Source organism: Emydura macquarii, unplaced genomic scaffold (genome assembly GCF_026122565.2).
Source record: "Emydura macquarii macquarii isolate MOO-44397 ecotype Brisbane River unplaced genomic scaffold, CSIRO-AGI_Emac_v2 contig_2473, whole genome shotgun sequence".
In the NCBI taxonomy this organism is placed as follows: domain Eukaryota; kingdom Metazoa; phylum Chordata; order Testudines; family Chelidae; genus Emydura; species Emydura macquarii.
In genome coordinates this window covers 16,310,625-16,336,309 of record NW_027132610.1, presented here as the reverse complement: position 1 = coordinate 16,336,309, position 25,685 = coordinate 16,310,625, and the positions used below count along the sequence as shown (strand labels likewise).

Genomic DNA, 25,685 nt, shown 5'->3' with positions numbered 1-25,685 from the left:
GTCCCCGCTCCCCCCCGCGCTAAGTGGCTCACGTCGCAGGCGGCCCGGCCCCGCCCCTCCAGCGTGCGCGAGCCCAGCCGGCCATGGGAGGCTCTGCCAGGCAGAGCCACGGCTTCTGCTGGGTCCTGCCTCTGGACGGGGAGGTGTCAGCTCTGTCACGAGACAGAAAGACCAGGCGGGCTCCCTGGAAGCCCGCCAGTCACGTGACCTCCGAGACGACGCTCTCAGGCAGCCCTCTCAATTCTTTAAACCCCGATGCTCTCCGTTGGGCGTGTCTACCTGAGTGCCTGAGCGCAGGCGAACAATGTCCAGCATCCATCCAGGCTTTTTACACAACCTCTAACCCAGCCCTTTCGGCAGGATTCTAGGAGCACAGTAGCTCGGGCCATTAGCTCTGCAAAACAGAAATAATTTCGCTCGGGTTCAGGCATTTTCCACAGGCAACTTACTGTTGGTGGGGGGAGGGGGAGTGTCTCGGCCGCATGACGGGTCCTCAGAGAGACAATGGACCTTGGTTGATGATGTCATTGGGGTGCGACTCCTGGGCATTGCGGACCCCAGTGGCGAGGAGAAACCTCGCCGGTGGTTCTTGTTTGCGCGGGGCTGTTTGCAGCTCGCTGGCGGCGGCGGCGGCCCCTTGGCGGGACGCGGCGCGGGCTGGGGGTTGGTCGCGGCAGGTCTGGAGCGCGGCTCCTTCCCCGGCGGCCTCCCGCCTCGCAGCAGCGCGGTGGCTTTTGTTGCTGCTGGTAACAAAGAGCCGGGAGCTGTCGGCCGGGTGTCGCGGGCGATGGGCAGCGGCGGAGCCCGGGGGCGGCGGACGGGGCTGCCGGGACTGAGGGACGCACGCTGACGGGAGTGGCAAGAGGCTCAGGCAGGTGCACATCCCCGTCGCCCCGTATCCCGGCGGCTCCTGAGCCAGGGCCTCTCATTCTCCTTCCTAGGATCCCCGTCCTCCCCCTTCTCCCCCCTCCGCCCCATTTCTTCCTCGTTCCCTTTCTCCTCCCGTCCTCACAACAGCGTGTAACTCTCCCCCGCCCCCTTTGATTTGCCGGTTCAGAGGCAGGAAGCGTTAATCCCCGTGTCCTGCTGAACTGTGCACCGGACCAAGCATTTATATCGTGACTGAAATCCGCAGTGTTGTCCAAAAGCGTCACATCCCCTCCCCTTACACTTTTTCGTACTGAATTTTTTTAAAGATTTTTTTTTTCATCTCTGTAAAGTGTCTCATTTCGGTGCTTTTGTTCTTCTACAATAAAAAAAAGACGCTTCGGCAGTTAAAGAGTCTTGCTTGGATGTTTTTTTTCTTTAAATAAAAATCTGCATTGGATGAACAAGTAAAGATGGATAAGAAATCATTTGAGACGGTGCTTGATGAAATTAGAAAGGTAACTTATTTTTTTACACATTTGATTTAATGATGTAAATGCAAAACTCCTTGCTTGAATACAGTTGGCTAACCACTGTTTGCCTTAATTGTTGTTCCCTCTGGAATGTAAAGGCCAAATTACTTCCCACCCTTCAAAGAGCAGAATGATACACAGATAAAACATACCAGTTTCTGCTGAATATAAACCCAATTTAGTTTAGTTGAGATTCATCATGTGTAGTATGTTTGTTTCCATCTGGGGTCCTCATGGCAGAGAAATTGCATCATGAGGTTATGTTGAACAAAACTTAAATAGTTCATAAAAGGTTAATAGTTATCCTTAAAAATATAAATGTATCTTAAGACATGGTCCGCAGACAGGTTGAAAACCACTGATCTATGGTAACAACACCCTTTCGTGGACCCCTTAGACATAATCTGCAAACCCCTGGGGTCCACGGGACCACAGGTTGAAAACCACTGTTTTAAATTATTTTGTTCTGGACTTTTACAAATATGTAAGCAGTATATATTACATTATATAGTTATTATATAGTTAAAGCCAGAGAGTGAAAGACAGCAGACTTGCATTTCTTGCTGTTTTTTAGAGTTCCTGTGCAGGCTCTGTGTTGTTAGTTAGCCTCTTGAAGCCTCAGGTTTCTTGGTATGTAAGTGGAAGGAGGCATGCTATGGGTCTTTGTTCATTCATAGTTATAAGATGCTGTGAGATTCTTAGATGAAAGGTGTTATGGAAGTTCAACATATTATCAAGGTTTTTATATTGATGCTATATTATGCATCATTTTGTGCTATTTTAAAATTGTGTAATTCCTCTCTGACTTTTGATCATGTATGAGTTATAAAATTTTCGAACACTTCTCATTTGCTCAGAAAACTGAGACCAAATGACAGGCATTTTAATATTAAATAGGCTCTATCAAAACATTTGTTTGAGACTGACTAACTTTAAATGATTTAAATGGACTAGCCTGTTCTAGAATATGCATTCTCATCCCAGTCGTGATGAAGATATAAGGAACACCAAAATGATCCATTTATTTTAGGTAAATTTTTAAAGTGTTGCATCATTATCTTCCTTGACCAGATTTAAGAAATTGGTTTATAAAGTTATACTATGCTAAAGATTCATGGGATAGAACATAGTTGGAAAGTTTTACTACTATTCCATGTGGAATTTGACAAACGATGACTTTATTTCTTTATATGTAATACATCTTATTTTTATATATTTTGCACACTTTATCTTTTTAATGTGCATTTGTACATCATAGGTGTTCAGTTTAAATTCCAAAAATGAGCATATTTAGAGTAGCAGCAAAATCCAGCCTCATGTTTAAATACAATTTTTGTTTGCAAGTAAAATGAATGCAGTGCCTTAAAAGAGCACTTCTAAATGTTAATCATTCATTGAATTAATCTATTTCATTAGTCAAAGGCCTTTCCTATACTGGCATAATTTTAATTTTTTTGTTAATCTTGAAACCAACAATTCTTTTAGAGAATATAATGTTTTGAAAAATCAAATTTTATCCAATGCTAGTGAGATTAAATAGTTGCTATGGAATATAGATGAGTATGGAGCTAAACTTTCCTCAACAAATATTTTTGATCAATTGTAGAAGAAATACATTAAAAGTGCAGTTTTAAAAATAGCTTACTTGTTTAAATTAAATGTGGGTTTCTAATATTTAAAATAGGTTAAACATCCTCTTGTCTGACAAACTGTTAGCTTGAAATATTCTACTGGAATGTTCTGCTGAGCTAATGACAGTGATGTTGAGCAAGTTGCTTTACTACTTTACCTCCATTTCCCAATCTGTAAAATGGGATTAACACTTCCCACCATTAGATATGTTGTGAGTCTTAACTCATTTATAAATGCTTTCAGATCCTAGTATTGAAGGCACTGTAGAAGTAGTATATATGTGTACGAGAAAGATACTAAGTACCTAGGGTGAACTTGAAATCTATAGTCAACTTTTAAAACGTATTGAAAGTAGTTTCAGATACTGTATGTCTCCCTGAATTCCCATGTTAATTTTTGCAATTTCATTTTATTATTTTTAAAATGTTTTCTCTTTGCTTTTCATTATGTGAAAGCTACATGCCAACAAAAGGAAACTTCAGCTTCCTATAGTACTTTGTAACAATAGTGAATTTATGTCTACACTACAGCTGGCACTTCTGGTGAAGATTCTCTAAACCAGTATTTGTAGTATAGACACAGCCTGAGCCTCTATCTGCAATTTCTGAAAACACAAATTCATGTATTGTTCTCTATTAAAGTGTTCAGTCCTTTTTAAGAAGCCATCTTAGTCATCAGCTCACATTCCACCAGATGTCGTCTTTATACTGATGACTTGTAGATACACCATTGCTACTGTCTCCTTCCCTCCAGTCATACATCTCTCCTTGGATGTCTTGTCATCTCCAGTTGAATATGCCCAAAACCGACATTCTTATCTTTCCTCTCTCCATCACTGTCAGCAACATGCTTGCCTTTTCTCAGGCCTATAGTCTTGTGACTGTTTGATTCCTTCTGCTCCCTTGTATGTTGAGACCATATATAAATATTCCTGCTGCTACCTTCTCAGATCCTCCAATGTTCATCCTATTATTTTCCATCCTCACAGCCAACCCTTTTATTCAGAATCTCATGTCTGGTCTCTGGACCACACATATTTGATCAGATAACTCCTACCATCCCCCATATGCTACTGCATCAAATTTTAAGCGTCTTGTCACCTCGTTTAAATCTCTACATAACTTTGCACCTCTGTTGTCAAGTTTCATATTGCCCATCTCCACTCTGCCAGTGCTCTCAGCCTTGTTGACCCTTTTGTCTTCTTACATAACCACTTCCCTGCCTTCTTCCACATAGCTCCCTATCCATGATATGACCATCCACAAGGCTTCTAAACTATCCTCATTTAAGTCCCTTTGAAAGAGCCACTTCTGCTGTGGTTATTACAGTGAATCAAATTGACCTATATATAAATTGCCTCTTGCTCCCTTTCCCCTAACCTCTCTTTCCTTGTCAGTCTGTTTCTGTCCTGAGACTAAACTCCTTCAAGCACAGATCTTTTTTTGACTGGTTGTAAAGCATCAAGGACGTAGTGGGTTCTTCTGTAAATAAAACCAAAGTAGAGGGGACAAGTTCAGAACTCTGTATTTGGAATAAGATTCTGAAACAAGATTTTCCAGAAGTGTGTAGATGTGTAATATCTTGAAATAAAACAAAAAAAGAGACACTTGTATCTTTCTAAAGTCTGCAATCAATTTCACTTCCTCCAAATTTACCAGGTTGTCTTGATTTCAGAAAATACCTTTTTAAATGGAAGAAGAGGAATAGGAATGCAGGAATTGTTCAGTACGGGTGGGATTATTTATTCCCAAATTCATGTGTAGAGACAAATTTTGTTAGTAAATGACTTGATCAGACTAGGGTGGTATGGTGCAGAGATGGAGCACTTGTTCATTTACACTTATTGTGTAAAGACCTGAACTGGGGGTCGGGGAGACTACTATGCACTGTAGACAGTGTAGCAAAGAGATGGTTCCTTTCTACCTACCTTCTAGAGGGGATAAAGCTGGGGTGATTACTTTTATTATGGTTAAACTGGGTTAAACAACTTGATTGTTGAGTTTCACAACAGAACAGTTATGTTTGCTTGGTAGGAATGCACTAAAATAATATTGCCTCTAATTTTGAAAATCTTGCCATGGACCATAAGCTTAGATATCTAACAAGTATCATGGTATCAAAAAATATCTGCTATAAAAATAATGGGCCAGGTTGTCTAGTGAGTTTCTTTGTGCTAGGCCTAAAGCTAGAGTAACTTGCCCCAGGATTGTCTACATCAGGTTGTGATACCCTGATGCAATGATGATCACTGGAAGTGTTTTTAGTTTTGGACCCTTGGAGTAGTTAGAGTAACCTTAGCTTTTTTTTCTTCTACACATACATGACCCCAAGACCTGGCCTAATTATTATACCTGCTGTTATGTAGTGATTTTCACCTGTGAATCTCAAAGTGTCTTATAAAGGAGATAAGTATCATCCCCATTTTATAGATGGGGAGACAGAGGCATGGAGAGGTGAAATTATTTTTCCAAGGTCTTACAACAGGCCAGTGGCAGAGGGGAATAGAACCATTCGCCTAAGTCCCAGTCCAGTTCCTTAACCACTGGCCCACTCTGCTTTCATATGTTTTGTACAAGTGCATATTAAACATGGGTGACAGGAAAGTATGACAGGGCGACAAGATCACATCATTCTTTGGAGCTAACTTTCGTGACCATAATTATAGTTAATCCTAGCCTTTATATTTCTAGCAGCCAGTCCAAAGGAATGCCCAGAGTGGGTGGCTCTAGATTCTTCATAAGTAATTAAGGCAAGATATACCGCTAAGTCCCTTAAATAGGAATGTATATAAGCTGCAATTTCAAGTAATGAATTGCTATCTCTTCGTTTCAAGAGCCATTTGAGAGTTAATATTAAAGCCAGTGTATCTAAAGCTTGCAAGGAAGAGGAAGAACACTTATGGTATTCTTCCAATCTGAAGCTAAATAGAGTGAGTAAGTAAGTAAACTTTTTAGTAAAGGAAACTAACAAAGTAAAAAAAGGTTTTATCTTTTTTTCTTTTTATTTATTTAAGTCTCCCTCTGCTTGCAAATATTCACATAATTGTTCAAGGAATATTCTGTGATATAGAAATCTTTCAGTATTGATGAAAACTTGCTTGTGTAAGATTAGACATGTTTTGCTCTTGAATACCTTTTGCAGATGGTTGTGTTTTGTTTTTTCTTTTGTCAGCTAAATGCCTTTCTTTGTCTTTTAGGCTGTGTTAACTGAATACAAATTAAAAGCTATTGAATATGTGCATGGATACTTCTCTAGTGAACAGGTAATATTCTACATACTGCTATGTATTTATGGAAAGTATAAAATTCAAGATACACTCATACAAAGGCAATTCCCCCTGCTATGCAAATCCAGATCAGGTTTCACTAATTGCCTTTCTGCTGATTTAGGAGATTTGTAATACATTCTTACATACACCAGTTTTAATCTGGAGTAACGTAATAATGGGGTGGGGGTCCAGATTTTCACAATTAATAGAGATCAGATTTTGGCTTTTAGCATTTGGGAGGAAAATATCCATACTTAATTATCATGATGTTCAGAACCTTAATGATGATGGGACATTTTGAGCCTGTCTTTATTTTTTAAGTTTATAGGTAAAGATAGTTACTTTGGTGTCAAGTAAGATAATGTTATGCTTTTTTTATATTTATATAAAAATTTGGAAACTGCTGTTTGCAACTGAATGTTTATAACCTTCTCTGAGGCTTCTTTTTTTTAAAAAAAAAAAGTGTATTAATACTCTAGTATGAGTGATATTTGATCAGGTATGTGTGTATATATAAAAACACAAGAATATAACATGTGTTTATTTTAAATAACTACCTAAAAATCTATTTTCCTACCTGATGGGATTTTAAGAGGTTAGATGAAACAAAAAAACCACACTGGATACTGTTATGTAAATACATCTGATCAAATATTGCCTATATATGCACACAGTGCTTGGCAAAATCCCACCACGCTAAACGAGCAGGGTGGCCGCAAAGATATTTAACATTGTTAGCAGAGCATATGTGTATATATGAGGTGAACTGTAGGTTTTTCTGTTTCAGATTGTTGAATTACTGAGATACTTTTCTTGGGCTGAACCACAACTAAAGGCAATGAAGGCTTTACAACATGTATGTTTTCATAGAGCAATCCTTTGAAGTGTTTCCACCTGTTTCCTCTGCTCTTAATTTCCATAACCACATCTATATTCCCATCACATGGGCATAGTTTATAATCTGTGTGCTTTCCTCTTCATCTTTCTCTTCTGATGGCATCATGCTGTGTGTCTTCTCTTACTCTCTGCTTCTATCAGAATATCTTGATTATACTCTTTCTGTATCATATATCCTAGGGAATAATCTAGTTCTTGGTAATTATGACTAATTTAAATGTTTTGCAGTAGCATACAGTTTGCCAGAACTGGGGCTGTATTATGAATTCAGCACTTAGCATAAGAGTGCTGTTCCCCAGAGAATGTAAGGTGATTAATTGTTTATTGAAATTCCTGATATTGAAGATTTTAGAGTTACGTGCTGTACTATAAATAAGTATACTGTCTTATTTTTTACTTATGTAATCTTTTTACTTTACCCTGCTTGTGTTGGCAGAAAATGGTAGCTGTTCCAGCATCAAAAGTGGTTAACATCCTTAATTGCTTCACCTTTAGCAAAGACAAGCTCATTGCTCTAGAACTCTTAGCTTCGTAAGTATCTCTTTTATGTGTTGTTTACTTATTGTGATGTTACTGTGTTTACTCACATCTGAATGTGTCAAACAAAGGAAAGATTAAAAGGAACTACTTTGGACCATTAGGGCAAAACAAAAACTTGTTTTAAAATGATTTGGTGCTCATGAATGGAAAAAATAATAGTTAGAGCTTGTAATAATGGAGAAAGACATTGCGAATACTTCGCTAGTTCTTCTGACTTGAACTGCAGTACCCCCACTACATGATTGAAAACTGACAGTTGTGCCAAAGTTTATGGTGTATTCAAAAGCCTTTTAGGCTATGTCTACACTGTACGTCACTGGTGGCAACATGTAGGGTGGTATGTAATTACAGGCATCAGTGAAAGGAAGGCATCTGGCAGGAAGGCAGCAGCAGGGAATGGCCCCAGCAGCCCCCCACTGCCAGAGCCTTTTCCCACTGCGTCCCCGCTGCCAGAGCCTTACCATGCTGCTGGAGCGTTTCCTGTAGCGGGAAAGATTGGCAATGGAACATTACACTGCTAAAAATAGCAATGTAGAGGGGGAGGCACTGCTTGGGCATATGCCTATTGTGGTTGCTTGAAGACAGCAGACCTAAGACAACCCAAAGCTAAAGGCTTGCCCCCTCAACGAAGGGGGAGGGGACATTGAATCCAGGCCCCAAGTAAATACTGAGGACAACAAATGAAAAAACAGACAGGAGTGAAGGATAAAGGTTAAAAATCAAGGATCCAAAGGAGGACTCTGAGCAGAGAACCCCGACAATGCCCACTGCTCTTCAAAGGGGTCTGAGGAGTCAGTCGACAGCACCCAAAGGAACTCTGCCCAGAGACATAATCAGACAAGGGACCAGAAATAGGCCCCACAGTTACAGAGCACCCACCTCCAGCTTCCTCCTCCTGGTGTGATGATTGGCCAGCGCCAGGAGGACGTTGATGAGGAAGTTTCGTGACTTTGTGGGTGTGGATAGGATGTGCTAGGATAAACAAATCAGTGGAAGAGTGCAGCTAGTGCCTCAGTAAAAGGTTCTGGGGGAGCTGGAAGAGGGGCTGCAGCCTGACACATGCTACATAGTATATGTGCCAATGTCTCCCTCTCACCGCAAAAGGAGTTTGTAAATCATGCCTGTGCTTATGGCTCCGTGGAGGAGCCACCAACTAATATCCCCAGCAGGCCAGGAAATCAGAGTGGAGTACATGTTGGCCCACTGGGGTTCTTCGCCCTCCTCAGGTGTCAGCAGGTCCCATAACTTGGTGTCAGGGCAAGACACACAGGCGAGGAAGTGGATGGTATGAAGCAGGAGTGTGTACAGATATTTTCTGGGCATAGTGTGGAGACAGACTAGCTGTATGTTATTCAGCCTGTACAAGTAGCTTGTCTGGATGGCCAGAGGGGCTCAGGCAAGCGCCTGATGACAACTTCCAGAGGGCCAGGTGTAAGAGGTGGATGGAGAGCACCCTCCCGCAGGACCTGCTCAATTAAAACATGAGAAGCAGGAGACCTTGGAGGTGTAGAAAGCCACGTAGGGTACAAACCCTGTCGGTTCAGGCATGTCTTTACTCCATTCCCCTATGCAGTGCTTCACTATCTACACTACTATTTATACCCCTGATAGCGGGATATGTAGCATATGTACTCTACACGCTGTCATGAGGAGTGTGTAGTGTAGATGTACACTTAGAGACTTGGGAGAGCCTATCAAACTCATTTCCACTTACTGAACTATGCCAATACCTGAGTCCAGGTGGGTTAAACTAGTGCGCTGGACTTCCCCCCGAGACCTCTTCCACTTGATTCTCCAAGAATTCAGTCTGACTCCAGACTCATCACTCAGGTCCCTTTATCTGGCATATGGCAAAGCTAAGCTGAGTTGATCGGAATCAAGCATATGGGGTGGGTAAAGGGCATATCATACATTCAGAGTTACACAGTAAACCTCTTCCATTATATACATTTACACATTACATTGCATATATACTGTCCACTGCATCATACATTTTGGGATTGGCTTGGCCACTTTGTAGGAACCAATCCCCATACAGCACGCACTGTGCATGTACAACTACTCTTTACCTCATTTTACATTCTAGGCTTATTTTATCCTTTGTTATCGTGTCCATTGTAAATGGTTCCCTGGGTATTCCCCCTTATCTTATGTACTATAGACATTCTGTTTCTAGCCAGCTGATCTGAATCCTGTCTCCAAAGGAGTGAGGCCTCACCTATGTCCAACTACTCATGTCAAGCCAGGCCTACACAGTGCATTAGCTCACTTGTCATCTGTCCCATACCCACACCTTGTGCATTTCAAAAACTCCCTAAATATTTATTTACACTTGGCAAATAATTCACATATTTAAAATATGCAAATATTTATTTAAATAGGCATTTCAGTTGCTAGGTTAGAACCATTTTTAAAAGGTTTCCATGTAAACATATTATGGCTGCAGTGCAAACTAACAAAACAGAAAAAAGTTTTAAAAAGTTCATCCACTTTTATTTTATGCCATTGTGCCTATGTGTGGCTGACAGCTTTGATCAGTACCCTGATGATCTCATTTATATCACATTTTCCTCTGTCAAGAAATCTATTTTAATGAAAAATAACTGTAATAGGAGTTGTTCTTTGCTATTAGCTCTCCCTGCTGCTAGTCTGGAACATCTGTGGCAGCAGTATGGCTGCTGCTACCAGGGCCTTTAGGTAGAACTTTAGCACTGGGTATTGGAGTGCCTGCTGCACTTTGAAATTTTAATTGTTTGGTATACTTCTTAATTTAAATTTCGATGTGACATTTGGAGTGTTTCACCTCCACATCACAGCATGGAAGTAACTGCCAAGAGCTGCCTCTTTCTGATCCTGAAGGAATCGAGTTTGAGAATCTGCAACCAGCCCACCAGTTGGTGGAGGGCAGGAGTGCGTGCCAAAGCGTGGTAGCTGCTGCCTTACTGCTGTGATAAGAATTGGGTGTTAGTTGGAGTAAGAGCTGCTAATGTGAACTCAGTATGGCTGTTTTGGCCACTCAGAAATTCCAGTTTGAATTTTCCTGTGTATTGTATTTATTTACAAATAGTTGAGAGAGACTATTTCAAGAGATAAGCACTGGTGGCATATGTAAGGCTGAGTTCATTTCTTGACCTTTAAGAGGGAGAAATCTAGTAATGCATAGATTTAATAATAGTTTGTGCATGGTCTAATGATATTTCTTGAATATGTTACTGAGAACTGGTAGAACGAATAATTAGAGCCTACCAAATTCACAGTCTGGTTAATTTCACAGCCAGGGTTTATTAATCAATTTATCAATTTCACATTTTTAGATGTTTACATCTGAAATTTCACAGTGTTGTAACCATAGGGTTCCTGACCTAAAAGGGGAGTCGTAAAATGGGGGGGTCGCAAAGATGTAGGGGGTTGCGGGATTGTCACCTTTACAGCCACAGAGCTGGCTGCAGCCAGAGGAAGTTTCCGGAGGTGAAGGTGGGTCTGATCTCCCCAGTACTGCTGGGACTAGTAGCTAGGTGCCCACAGCAGCATGGGAGAGATCAGACCCACCTTCACCTCCGGGAACCTCCTCTGGCTGCAGGAAGCTCTGTGCTTGTTACCTTCAGAGTCCAACTCTGAAGCTAGCGCTTCCACGCAGCTTACTGCAGCTGCGGGAGGTACACAGAGGTAGGTCTGATCTCCCCCGAGAGCGGTCATACAGGGGAAGAGGAAGTCCTGTCCCTCCCCAGCCTGGGCAGAACTAGCATCTGGAGCCAAGTGCACGGTAAGCCCTGCCCCTCCAATAGCTAGATTTCACAGGGGAGGTCTGATTTCATGGTCCATGATGTGTTTTTCACTACTGTGAATTTCATAGGGCCTACAAATAACGCACTATTCAGAAGTGGTTAGTATGTAATATTGCAGGAATGTCACTGTATGTTACTGTGAAGCCTAAAATGTCTGGTGAGTCAATGTGAAGCTGTGGAAGCAGCTGCAAGCATGGTCGAGAGCTCATTTTGTTCAGAATATCACCAGATTGTTCTATCACTAGGTTTTGTGATCTGTTACCATCCAATTTTTACATTCTCGGCCATTTTTGGCTTTTTTACACATACACTTTACAAATTATGCCCATGCAACTGCATTGGGCATTCAGCTGCCAGTTCCTGCTAATCAGTAGTATAATAGGTATATGAAATAAGAGTGACTGATCAACTGTTCCCTTTCTAGCAATATTGTTGATGCTCAGAATTATCGCCTTATTGAGGATCTGTTCAGGATTAACATGTCAGAGAAGAAAAGGTGCCGGAGAATTCTTGAGCAGGTATTAGAGATGTTCGCTAATATTGTGTTATTTCTATCCATATGGTCACTGCAGGATCAAGGCTTATATAATTAATAGCTAGTGCAAACTGTTGATTGACAATAATCTGAAAGAAGTGATCTGTGATGGAGGAGAGCAAAAAATTGGTGGTTGTACAGGAAGAGGAAGACTTTTCCAGATATATGGGTCGTGTAGGAAAATAGCCATGGTAATGTGAGAGATAACTGGGGCACAGTTCTTCTTTAAGTCATGAGTACTGCCATTGACTTCAGTAGGAGCAGGATTGGGCCTAAAGGAGTCATCAAAATGAGGTGGGATGGGATAGAGCATATGGCATGCAGTGAACTGGGGAGGAGTAGATGGAAAGAAGAACTAACATACAGCGTAAGCAAAGCTATGGACTGTTTTGAATCTGGGTTTCCATGTAGGTGTATTCATTATTAATGCAGGCTGAATATCACAAAGCAGCAAATTCATATCCTTTTAAAAGTGCTGAATTTCAGACACTAAATAATGCAATACTATCTGAATTTGTTGTGTTTTAATTCTACTTTCTTTGCTTATGTTGTAGGCTTCCAAAGGAGGCTGTAAAGCGCCTCATGCTATGATATCTTCCTGTGGCATGATTCCTGGAAACCCTTATCCCAAGGGGAAACCAAGCCGCATAAATGGAATTTTCCCAGTATGTGAAGTGAACTTAAGTTGTTCTTCAAAGTGCTTTTGATTTAGGATGTACTGTAGTATACCTGAACTGTTGTTCGTATAAATGAAAAGAGGACAACTTGCTATGAGTGGAATTAAAAGCAATAACTTTTTTTGTCATATTGCCCAGTAAGCATTCATAGTGAACAAGTAAAAAGGACTCAGATTTGTTTTCTTCAGACTTCTATGTGAGACATCTTTATATACACAAAATAGATAGGAAATCTTCTCTTGTACTACAAACATGCTTTACAGAATCATGGAAACACAAAGTGTTAAAAAGCTTGTTCTTGTTAGTAGAGTAATGAACTTTATGGCATAATATGGGATTGGTCTCTGCAATACATTTACTAGTTCAGTTTTAAATTTCCTAAGCTTAGTACTGTCTATGAACTCCCTGTAGCTTATCTTTCTGGTGCTGAGGACCCCAGAATTGAATGCAGAATTCCAGGTGTAGTCAAAACTGAAACTATTTAATATGCTTCTGTGTACAAAAGCCCAGTGTTATAATGCAGCCTAATTAGAACTTTCTTAATTATGGTACAACAAATCCAGAACACAGTTCTGTATTTTGGAATGTGTGATTAATTGAGACTATCAGAATAGCTGTGAATTTGAATATTATTCAGAATAAGACTAATGTATAGAGGTTTTATCTCCACCTTTTCCTATTTATTTCTAAATAAATGCTTAATAGTTGATGGGTTTTATTTCATAGGGAACGCCTATCAAAAAGGAGACTGAAGATTGTACTAATGAAGGGAAGGGAATTGCAGCGCGTATACTTGGACCATCTAAACCAGTATGTCTAAAAATAATAATAAATACAAATAAAATAAATTTCATAAGGCTTCTTCTGAAATGCTGTAATATCACTAGAAAATAAAGAGAGTTGGAGAGGATGAAAAAGCTGCTTCTCTACTTTCTTGTAATTAGGTATCGATAGCTTTACTTAAGCATCTTAACTTTGTATAATAAAATTGCTATGCTGTGTCCCAGTATTTCTATATTTATATTAATTATAAAAAGACAAATTTTGCAGGGGCTCCCATTGTATACAATATGTATGCATTCAAGGGCACAATATCAGTTGTGCTAGTAAGAGACAGGAAAGCCAAGCCTGGCTCAGGTAGTTCACCATGACCTGGTCTAGAAGTTTTGACATCTATTCTGGCTTTGTTTCATGAGCTGTGAGACTTTGCCGCATCAAAATCTAATACACAGCTCCTGAAATAAGGTGCTTCATGAGGAAATTTATGGTGACACAACTAATTTCTAATGAAAAATAAAACTTTTTTTTTAAACAAATGGACAGCATAGTACTGAATCTGACATCATTTTCAGTGTGAGTTGAGAAGAATTGCAGAAATGTATGACTAGTACTTCTGTTTCCATGTGTTTCCCAATCTAGTGGCTGTATTTTTATTTATTTTAAGGACTGGATAATTTTATGGCCATGGCTTACATTTGTAGTTGTGCAAATTAAGAGAAAGGAAACAGAATCCAGTGCTTCAGGGCATGAAAGCTGCATGAATCAGGAAAAACTTTATTTTTTTCCCCTCCTATTGCTATATTACACAAATATATTATTACAACATAGTATTTCACCTTCTTTAGACGCATTCAAGTATTGGCAGCTTTAAAGACAGGGTAGCAAACATAATGAATCAGCAATGTGATTTGATGTAGCAAATTATCTTTCCCAAGAGAAATAACAATGATTTCTACAGTATCTAAATGGTAAAAATTTTTGGTGGAGAAACATATTACTTAATGCATTTTCGCTGTTTGTTCTTTCACTTTTTTAACTAGGCTCCAGCAACGTACAACCCACACAAACCTGTTCCATACCCCATCCCACCATGCCGGCCACATGCAACTATTGCACCAAGTAAGGCTTCTTTATGCTTTCTCTTGATTCTATTATTTGGTTTTTTAAAAAAGGTTCTAGTGTGATGATACTTTTCTGACCATGGATACCTTTTTAGTTGACTGTGCTCCCTATGTGTATTTTGGATCTTAGCTCTAACTTCTGTTATCACTGTAGACCCAATACAATTAATATGGTGGCCTCTTTTCCGGCTTGTACATCATTCAAAGAACTGGCAACATCGTTCTGATTGCAGAATTACTGGAGATGATATGTGTGTCAGAAAAGATGAGGATGATAACAGCTGTAGCGTTCTTAGAGCCTGTCTGAATAAAATATTTGTCTTCTGTATCATAAAAAGCCAATACTAAGTTTGTTGTTCAAAAGCTGGATGTGTTCTTTAAGTCTGGCCATGAAAAGGATATGCTGTCCCTTTTAGGGTATGTATGCAAAGCCAATGGCACCCCATGGCAGGGAGTCTTCAAGCCCAGGTCAACAGACTGAGGCTCATGCTACCCCACTAAGGATAGCTGTGTAGACCACTTTTAAGTTTCAGGTTGGGCTGCAACTTGGATTCTGAAGCCTACTCCTCTCTTCAGGCTTCAGAGCGTGAGCTCCAACCTGAGCCACAACATCAACAAACTATTTTCAGCATGGTTGCATGAGCCCTGCGAGCCCAAGCCTGTCAACGTGGGCTTGGAGCTCACTGCCACGGGCTGTGTAGACATATCCTTAAAGAAAAAGACCACATCGCAAAGGAGAAGTGAGTTTATTTCAGTTGCTTTAAGCTACTTTCACCAAATGCTGGATTCTAAAACTGCATTGTAATTAGTTAGTAAATAAACTGAACTGAGCCTTGCTTCACTTGACTGTTTGTAAGCCGTGAGTAAAACTTATGTGTAAGGTGTTTTGGTATATATCCGTACGGGGGTGTTTGTGCAAAATACTTTCCAAGGTCCCCTCAATGAATGTAAACTGCTCCTTAATCTTGGCCATAAATAGTTATCTAAGGAACTTTAATACCTGTAGCATGATGGAACCTCTAATTTGAATAAAAAATGCATATCGGCGGTCACTTGATGTTCAAAAGCTCCTCTCCATGTTTTGAGTGGTATTGATAGTGCTGCCTGTATCTTATACACACACTTTGGGGGGTATAGGTACATCTTTTTATATAAGCTCTGATGTCCCTCTTCACTGCAGTGTTAAAACAGAACAACAGTGTGCACCAGTTACTGTACGTTTTTGGAAAATAAGGAAGCTATTTTATAAGAAACGTTTACTAACCTAATCCATCAAGACCACCAGCTGTTCTAGTTTAGTACCTTATCACTTAAAGAGACCTGAAGGACGACAGATCCAAACTGTGACATTCACTGTGAAAGGACACTTTCTCTTGTAAACCTTCTCCTTGCTAGTGCTGGTGGATATTTTATTATCAGCCTCCAAAAAAAAAAGGGGGGGGGGGGGGGTTATAGCATCCTTGGCATGGGAGCTGTTAGGGTGGGAACAACAACAATAAATACTGTTGAACTCACATATGCATTTCGTATTTCCTTTCTCCCATCTTTCTTATAAATCAGCACGGACTTGAAAAGGACAAGAATTTTGCTTTCCCAGAGTGCTTCAGAGAGCAGGAATTGCATTTAGTTCAGTCTTCTGTTGACACTGCTCTTATGAGCCATCAGAGAGCTGCCATAACTAAAATGTACATTGGAACACATGCTTCTTATCCTAACATTTAGGATTTGACTGATTCAGTTGGAGGGTGAAGTGGCTTTGCTTTGACTAATTTTAAGAACATTTTAAGACTTGAAAGTATTCTTTTAACAGAAAGATACTGACCAGTCCATTCTTAAACCATTTGTTTGTATTTATTGGATTTTGTTTGACGCTTATGTGTGGTATTTGGGTTTTTTTAGGTGCTTACAACAATGCTGGTCTAGTTCCAATGGCCAGTGTCATAGCATCGGGTTTACCAGCTCCTCCACCATATACCCCTAATCAAGTGGGATCAGGTAAAGCATGTGTTTCTGTAAATGCCGACATAAACACATTTTTTAAAATGTGAGAATGGATAACTTATTTCTGAAGTTCTTCTGCCCTTCGGTAACTAATTGTCGTTCTCTAAATAGAAAATGAAGACCTTTCCAATCAGACAAAACCTTCCCAAAATCAAGGTAAAGTGCAGCTCTTCAGGCTAAATCTGCTGTATTTTGATATAATTTAATGCATTCCTTTCAGAAAGTTAAAAATTATTTTTAAACCTCAAGATTTTTAACTTAATCTGTATGAATATTCATACTTGGTATTTTAATTGTGTGCATTTTTGTCCAGGTATTATATAGCAAAAAGCAAAGACAAAATACTCTTAGAAATGTAGTGCATGGAAATTCATTATTTGCGACTGTTTGCAGTTGCTGAAAAAATTGCTTTTTGCCTAATATGGGGCCTGATCAAGTAGTATTTTCATTCATGTAAATCACAATGGGAGATTTGAATGCAGAACTGCCAGATTTTGCTGATGGTACAATATGTTCACAGATTCTGACTTGATTAAATCCAGTGTGTGGGGAAGGTTTCATTGCCGTTACTCGTGCCATTCCTATTATGGGCAGAAATTAAAAACAAAATAACCTGAACTTTCTTCAAGCTGAATTTATCTTCTGTTATAATTAAAAATGCTAGGAAAATGTCCTCTGTGTCTTGGCTCCATCTCCTGTGCCCAGGTGTAGGTGATCAGGAACTTTGCTACTTAAAGATACATTTTGGTATATGCTCATATGGTAATATATAGGTAAATCAGTACAATTAAAAGGACAAAATCCTCATCCAAAAGCAGAGTACCAACAACAATCCTTTGCTATTTTGAACTTAGATTTCTCTGATACTAACTTTGATGGATCAGAGCCAAGAACTGTTATCATTAGTTTAATTCTACAAGCTGGAGTTCAGTATGAGGTTGTAGAAAGAGAGTCCAGTCCATGGACCACAGGTCCTGGCTTTGTAGATAAGGATAGAACTGAAAGAAACTTTTTGCATTTTGTTTGAAGACGTTTAAGATAATTAAGTTTCAAAATATTGAGTATTTGCCTATATCAGTTTAAGCAGTATCTTAAAATCTTAGGGCTGAGTTTTCAGTGATGGAAAATTTAAGGTTGTAAAGGAGAGGTAAAGTTAGGGTGCAACATGGAATTAAAGCAGCAGTGAGTTTTGCCTTCTAGAACAGTGTTCTGTTCACGGTTAAATGGCAAATGTTAATTTCTAAACAAAATGTAAATGTTGTTTTTTAAGGGAAACTACCAGTGATTACAACATGCCTTATTTCTAATCCATAATGTAGCAAGGGAATTAAATCAAAAGTAATGGGAACAAAGAACACAATAGCATTTATAGGGAGCGCAAGGTGTTACAAAAATGCTATGGAAATTTCAGGAATTATAGGGCTCAATCTCTGCGTAGTATTTATATAGCACTCCAAATTGGTTACAACACAGTTTAGCACAAATTTCGGGGTATTGAGGTCAGTACTCATAGAAATGCTCACACTGAAGGGCTACTCACATTAGTAAGTGTTTCAAGACTCATAATAAGTTCTGAGGCACACAGCTTTCTGACCTAGACTTAATCTCCTCACTCCCATTCAATCTGGTAGTGTGCCTTCCTGCTTTCTTCCAGTGAACACCACTGACATCCCTCTTTGTTTACCCTATAGGGTCGACATAAACTGAACTTTGTGGTGTTAGCTGTAGTGCATTGGTACTGGAAGATGGGACATTTGATCCCTAGTTGGAACAAACTGTTTTTAGAGACTTTGTTTTTATGGACAAGTTTCAGTGTTAGCTTAGTAAACCTGTAGCATGCATGAATCTCATAGTGCGCATCCTTTACTGTCCAGATTTTGATACACAGAATCAAAAACAGGGCAAGAATTAAACCTACCTACCAATAAAATCAAAAGCAAACTTCTCCTAAAATTATCTACTCTGTAATTGTGGACTCAATTCCAACAAACCTCTGTAAAATCCTGGTGTTTTGCTGGTTCTGGAATTAGTCTAGACCCTCAAATAGAGTTAATGTGGAGAGCAGAAGCTGCCCCATGGTACCAATGCTGACTGCTCATCCTAATATGGATGCAGCTAGATGGTAGGGGCAAGAGTAAACTGTTTACCTGTCTTTCATAGAGGTATCTCTGGGAGCGTGTTTGAAGAACTAAACTCTCTTGCACTAGCTCATGAAGCAGTTGTACATGCCAGACAGAGGTTTAAACATAATTGGTAGTGCGTGTAATAATTGATAATTGTTGAAGGGAGAGACATAGATATGTGTAGTCTACTTATTGTGTACTGTATTACTTATATGTAGATACCTCTATATTTTATCTTCATAGCCTTCCAAGTCGATTGTGTTAGTTACTGCTTGTGTATCATATTTTATAATTATATAAGATGCATTTGTGTTGAATTGAAACATTTCTGTCAGTTTTAAGTATTCTTACCAGTTTTGTTTCTTTGCAGCTTTTTCTGCACAAGCGAATCAGCTCTTTACTCCTCATGGTTCTAATCCTTCAACACCTGCTGCTACTCCAGTCCCTACCCCATCCCCTGTCAAGGCAATAAGCCATCCACTAGCACCTGCAACTGCAGTCATCCCTGGGATGAGCATGTCTACCCCTGTGCTTCCTGTTTTCCCAGGGCAGGTCTCCTCTTCCATCCATACATCTCAGCCATCAACCCCAACCCCATCTGTCATCAAATCCCTCTCATTGCCTGGTGTTCCTGTCACATCTGTTCATAGTGCAACCTCCATCCCTATTCCTGCAGTTTTCTCTGGACTGGCTTCTATCCCTGCTGCTGCGCCAGCTCCACAAGGCTCTTCTGCACCATGTGCCACACCTGCTTCTAATGAAGCTTTTGCATCTGCTTCTGCACCTTTCGCTGGCCTCCCGTTTTCTGCAACCTCTTCAATTGCTTCAGTTAATAACCCTACTCCATTGTCATCAGTTTTTGCTGGCTTCCCTTTGTCCTTGACCCCCACTCCTCAAGGAATATCTAGTCCCATACCCTCTGCAATTGCTAGCTCTCCTGCCACTAGCATCTCTGGCCCACTTAGTTTGCCTAATCCGATTCTATCTGTCTTAAAGGGATTTCTGACATCAAATGATACCTCATTAATCAATTCAGTTGCTTTACCTCCTGCGACGAGTGAGCTTGCTTCTTTATCTGCTCTTGCTAATCAAAGCTCTGAGTCTCCTGCCTCCTCTGTAAACAAATGTTATACTCCATCTGCCACACCTACACCACAACGTTCTTCCACACCAGGGTTGGTCATTTTTCCGGGTCTTCCATCTCCCTCTGTAGCCAATCCTAGGTCCACTCCCCCAACACTGCCAACGCAATCACCATTAACCACTTCACCATCTGTTATACCAGTCAGCTGTGGCTCCTCAGTTGCTCTTTTGCATGGCGCAAGCCCCACGAATCCCGAGCAGCAGATTTCCTCAGGCCCAGCTGCCACAGGTATTCCAGTTCTGGTCAAAACTGAACCCATGAGCCCTACTCTCTCAGCCTTCAAAGGCCCTTCTCATTCGGCTGGCCCTTCTCATGGCACACTGGGATTGTCAGCACTTGGGCGTGCGTATCCCTCTGCAACTTCAGTGCCAGTCAGTTTACCTAGTTCCCTTAATCCAGCATTATCAGGCCTGTCCTCTTTGAGTGCTTCTTTAAACAGTTCCACTTCTCTTGCTTCCATTTCCCTTGCCCCACATGCTTCCTCTGCTCCTGTTGCCCCAGTATTTAATGGACTTCCTCCTTTCACGTCTCTGACCAGTAATTTTGCTTTTACTGGTAACCCAGCACTTACACCACCAGTCACTGTCTCCGGGACTTTGTTAGCCACTCCATCTGCAACTGCTTCATCTGTATCTGCATCTCATGTGAATTCTACAGCAGCTGTTCTTTCAGGACTCACTGCTTCAGCAACAGTCTCTGCTCCACCCTTTCCGCTTAACTTATCCAGTGCCGTCCCCTCCCTATTTTCTGTCACCCAGGGGCCTCTGGGATCATCAAACCCATCCTTCCCTGGTTTCCCTGTCTCTAACACACCCGCTGTCACTCCAGCTCTCCCTTCTTTCCCTGGCCTCCAGCCATCTTCTACAGTAGCAGCAGTTGCACCACTGCCGGCAGCTGCCACAGCCCCATCTCCAGCTCCGGTCCTGCCAGGGTTTGCCTCGGCCTTTAGCTCAAACTTCAACTCTGCACTTGTTGCACAGGCTGGGTACGTTTCTGTTTCTGAAGGAGGTCAAAACCATTTCTTTCTCAGCAAAACATTGGTTTACTTTAGACATAGATGGTATTTCCAGGCATAGTTATAAAGTACTTTTAATATTTTAAATTGTTACTTCAGCAGTAGATCTCCATCCGTCTTTAGAATTTAAATGTGGCGGCCAGTCTATATTTAGTAACTAGTATACAGGATCCCAATTTCTATACAGTCCAATCCTGCAAGGTGATGAGTGCCCACGGCTGTGTTGAGGGTACTTGGCACCTCCTACAACATGCTAAGATTTTGTATCAATTGACATATTCAGGTAATAGCAGACAATATCCTAGCCTTTTTTGTGTCAAGAGAAACATCCAACACTACATTTTCACCTACAAAATACTCATGCACACGCAGGTAACTGTGCACACAAGGTACTGGCTTGCATGCTCAAGTTGCATGTGCGTACCAGTGTCCTGGCTTGTATAAGCAAACATTGTGTGGGTGCAGCTTAGGTGTGCTGTTTGGAAAATTTAGTTCACTGAGGTTTAGAAAACCAGGTGCCGTTAGCAGGATAAGAAATATAGGACAAAATATTGTTGAAAGTGTTCCTAATAACTGCCATGTCTTGGTTATTTCAGCCTGACTTCGGGGCTTCAAAGCCCAGGAAATACGGTTTTCCCAGGGCTCTTGTCTCTTCCTGGTATTCCTGGATTTACCCAAAGTGCTGCACAGTCTTCCCTGCAGGAATTGCAGCATAGTGCAGCAGCACAGTCAGCACTACTACAGGTAAGCTGTGTATTTCTTGATATTGCGCTGCCACACTGGAGCATTCATTGTTCAATATCAAATCTTTCCTACTAGAAAGTGTAGCTTACTTTAAAGAATTGGCTACAAAGCTGGTACAGTACACTCTGATTATCCAGTGTCCAATTGCCTGAAGATAGTTCTGCCCCCCAAAAGCAACAACTACCATCTTTTGCATTTCAGTTGGCTTTCTCTAAAGGCTGTGGATGTGTCAACATCTTTTTTATAGATGGCTTTGTGAAAGTGGGAAGGAAGAAAGAAGGGAACAGATCTGATGTAAAATTTGTAGTATCTTTCTTTATTTAGCGCACTGACCACATGGTTGGGAGACCTAGGTTCTGTTCCTAACACTAATTTTGTGACCTTAGGCAAATCACTTAATCTGTGCTTCATTGCTTTTTACAGAGAATGGAGAAACCATTTGCTTTGTAAATTCTTTAAGATCTACAGATGGAAAATTATAGGGGAACACAGAATTACTTACACGGGTCTGTCCTGGGTCTGGCACTATTCAGTATTTTCATTAATGACTTGGATAATGGAGTGGAGAGTGTGCTTATAAAATTTGCAGATGACATCAAGCAGGTTGCAAGCACTTTGGAGGATAGCATTAGAATTCAAAACAACCTAGACATATTCGGGAACTGGCTTGAAATCAACAAGACGATAAAGACAAGTGCAAAGTACTACATTTAGGAAGGAAAAAACAAATGCACAACTACAAAATGGGCAATAATTGGCTAGGCAGTAGTACTGCAGAAAAGGATCTGGGCATTATAGTGGATCCCAAATTGAATCTGAATCACTAGTGTGATTCAGTTGCAAAAAAAGGCTAATATTATTCTGGAGTGAATTAACAGGAATGTCTTATGTCAGACACAGGAGGTAATTGTCCCATTGTATTTGGCACTGGTGAAGCCTTAGCTGGACTACTGTGTCCAGTTCTGGGCACAAATGGGGACAAATTAAAGAGAGTCTGAAGGAGAGCAACAAAAATAATAAAAGGACCCAATCTATGAAGGAAAGGCTTAAAAAAAACTGGGCATATTTAGTCTTGAGAAAAGAAGTGTGAGAGGGGACCTGATAAGTCTTCAAATTATGTTAAGGGCTGTTATCAAGAGCATGGGGATCAATTGTTCTCCATGTCCACTGAAAGTAGGACAAGAAGTAATGGCTTAATCTGCAGCAAGGAAGACTTAAATTAGGAAAAACTTTTTAACTATAGGTGTAGTTAAGCTCTAGAATAGACTTCCAAGGGAGGTTATGCAATCCCCATCACTAGAGGTTTTTAAGAACGGGTTATCTAAATACCTGTCAGGGATGGACTAGGTTTATTTGCTCCTGCCTCTGTGCCAGGGTCTGAACTAGATGATCTCTGTCCCTTTCTGCCCTTCATTTCTGTGATTCAACGTTTCAGGGGAAAATTACTGAGTAGTTAAAGAACCGCCTACGCTTTGATATACTTCCTGCCTGTCTCCCTCCTCTTCAGCACACGCAATTCTGAAATTGCTCTTATTAAATGACTGTAGCATGAGCAGAAATAGTTCTCTGCATGGCTTTTTTTTTTTTTTTTTTAATAAAGATCCTTCCTAACCTGCTTGTTTCTCTTTTTTTTAAAGGCACATACAGCTTCAGCTCTAGAGAACTATCCAGCTCAGCCTGATGGTTTTGCTAGCTATCCCTCTGCACCAGGAACACCATTTTCATTGCAAACGAGTCTGCCCCAGAGTGGATGGCAATAAATACCATCTTTTTTTGACGAGCAAGACATATTTGAAGACTGCAGTGGTGGCTTGACAGAGCCTGATCCTGTTGCCATTGAGTCAAAGTACACATGGACTTCAGTGGGGATGTGATGTGGCCCACAAATTGGGACAGAGAAGGAAGAAGACGAGAGTGAACAGATCCTGGGAAACTGTTCTTGTGTCAGATTACAAACAAATCCATGATTTCTCTTGGTTTTAAATAATTCAGGACGTGATCCTGTGATGTGCTGAACATCCTCAACTTCCTCTGTAGCTAGGGAGTTGAGTGTTCAGTTCCACACAGGAGCAAGCCCTTTAAACACAGACTTCCTGTGTAAATAGAACAATTGGCAGCCAAACGTTATGGGGGAAATGGTATTCTAAATAGTGTGTGGTATTTTTCACCCATCATTCTTTTCAAATTTGTATGGTACGTGTGGTAATGTAGAAAGAATATCTAGATTGAAATTAGACACTTAAAGCTGTAGACAATCCTTAGTCTAGATGTACATCTCTTATTACCATCAGTAAGGGTTGTGTGCACAGATCAAGGTCAGTGTATGGCTCTTCGGATCTATTCTCTCCTTCCTATGCATGAGAACTTCTTTATTAGCATCAGTAGTATGTCAAGGGGAGACTAGATCAGGTTTTTAAAATGCCATATGAAATACTGTAGTGGGCCTGTGGCTGAACTGAATGCTTATCTATCTGAGTCAGTACAAAAGAGAGCCAGAAAATGATGCTGTACTGTATTCTGCAATAGGAATTAGTTACTTTTGAGTAAAGTTTAGCTAGCGAGGGACACTTCTTTACAGAAATGCAAACAAGCCTTTCATCTTGCCACCAGGATATGCTCTTTAACATCCCCCTATGTTAATGGAAGTAATTGTATTGCACCTAGACTACCTATCCATCACTGTTTGCTGCAGGCTTTTATGAATGTTTACAGTTGTGGACCAAATTTTGCTCTTACAGTCATGTAACCAACAACTTGGTTACATTCAGTGTGGTAGCATGTATGTGAGTGCAGACTTTGGGCCATGGATTTTTAGAATTTTTCCTCGGAAAACTTACATGATTTTAAATGGAAATAACTGAATTAACTGTATTGGCTAGGAATGGTATGACACAGCATATAGAGAGGTCTTGCTTTATTAGTAAAATGCAATGTGTGCACTCATAATAATTGTAGTACCTGTGGCAGTGTCACATCATTGAATATCATCTGTTTAAGAGAAACTCTTGATCAAGTTCTAAAAGACGATAGAGATGATGATGATGATATGCAATCATGTGATTTCAAAATAAACTAGAAGATATACTGTAGAACAGTCCTGCACCTAAAGTTTTACTTTTTTAAAGATGGATTCTGCTGGAAGACGTTGCTAATGTATTTTCTTTCAATATGTGAACAAACTTTTTAAAAACATTAATGGGAATTCCTGTATTAGTTTTTAACACAATTTTTTAAAATAAGTTTACACTCATGGCGCAAAGACTTTAGTGACTATTTGCCTAGTAGTTTATACACTTGAATAAACATTTTTTTACAAAAACGTTTCCTAACATTTTATCTTAGATTAATTGAAGTAAGAGATCCTATGGTATTCATTGTGCTGAACATAAGCTAGGCACTTAAAAACAAACAGTGCAGTAATACAATAAATATCCTGGTGAGTATGTCTGAATCAGACCAGTATTTAAATGCAGTGTTTGATTTTATAATGCTTTAAACTGCAATGCCTGGGGCTTCTCGCTGTATGTTTCTTTGGCAGCTTTTGTGCTCAATTCAACTGAAACTGGTTGTAAGGATCCAGTAAACGTCAGTATTGGCAAACGTGTTGGCAGTAGTTAGAGAAAACTTCTGTTTTCTTTTGTGTCACACATTGATTCCAAGTTTTGAGCAATGAACATTACGTTGGTGCACAGAATCTGGCAGTCATTTTGGTTATTTGCCAGTTTCCTCAGAGTTTCTGCTTTAGAACCAACAAAATCAGGATAGTATAGGAGATGCATTAGCACAGTTCACACATTATTTACATGACGGTAGTGAAGTACAATCTTGTCTACTGATGTGGCGCGACAGGGATATGTGTAATTGAAGTTTGCATGCTTGAAGACGGCCCCGAATCAAATGAATCAAGATTTAATGTGTTTCATTTCTTCTGTAGCAGTAGCTGTTGACAGTGCAACGTAGCAGTTCCAGCTTCTGATTGAGTTAAATCTCCCATGCAAATTTAGCCATGTAGGAAGCAGAAGC

The 25,685-nt window shown here is 40.3% G+C and overlaps 1 protein-coding gene across 1 annotated transcript; it reads left to right on the top strand.

Annotated features, from left to right (window-relative positions):
• Nucleotides 1–148: 148 nt before the first annotated feature.
• On the top strand, nt 149–24,981 carry PROSER1 (proline and serine rich 1). The gene is made up of 13 exons (XM_067563042.1): nt 149–1,385; nt 6,229–6,294; nt 7,088–7,156; nt 7,634–7,728; nt 11,947–12,040; nt 12,612–12,722; nt 13,461–13,544; nt 14,555–14,633; nt 16,535–16,630; nt 16,748–16,792; nt 19,130–20,888; nt 21,515–21,662; nt 23,300–24,981. The coding sequence occupies exons 1-13, from the start codon at nt 1,341–1,343 to the stop codon at nt 23,420–23,422; spliced, it is 2,814 nt and encodes a 937-aa protein (XP_067419143.1). The 5' UTR covers nt 149–1,340; the 3' UTR covers nt 23,423–24,981.
• The last annotated feature ends 704 nt before the right edge of the window (nt 24,982–25,685 follow it).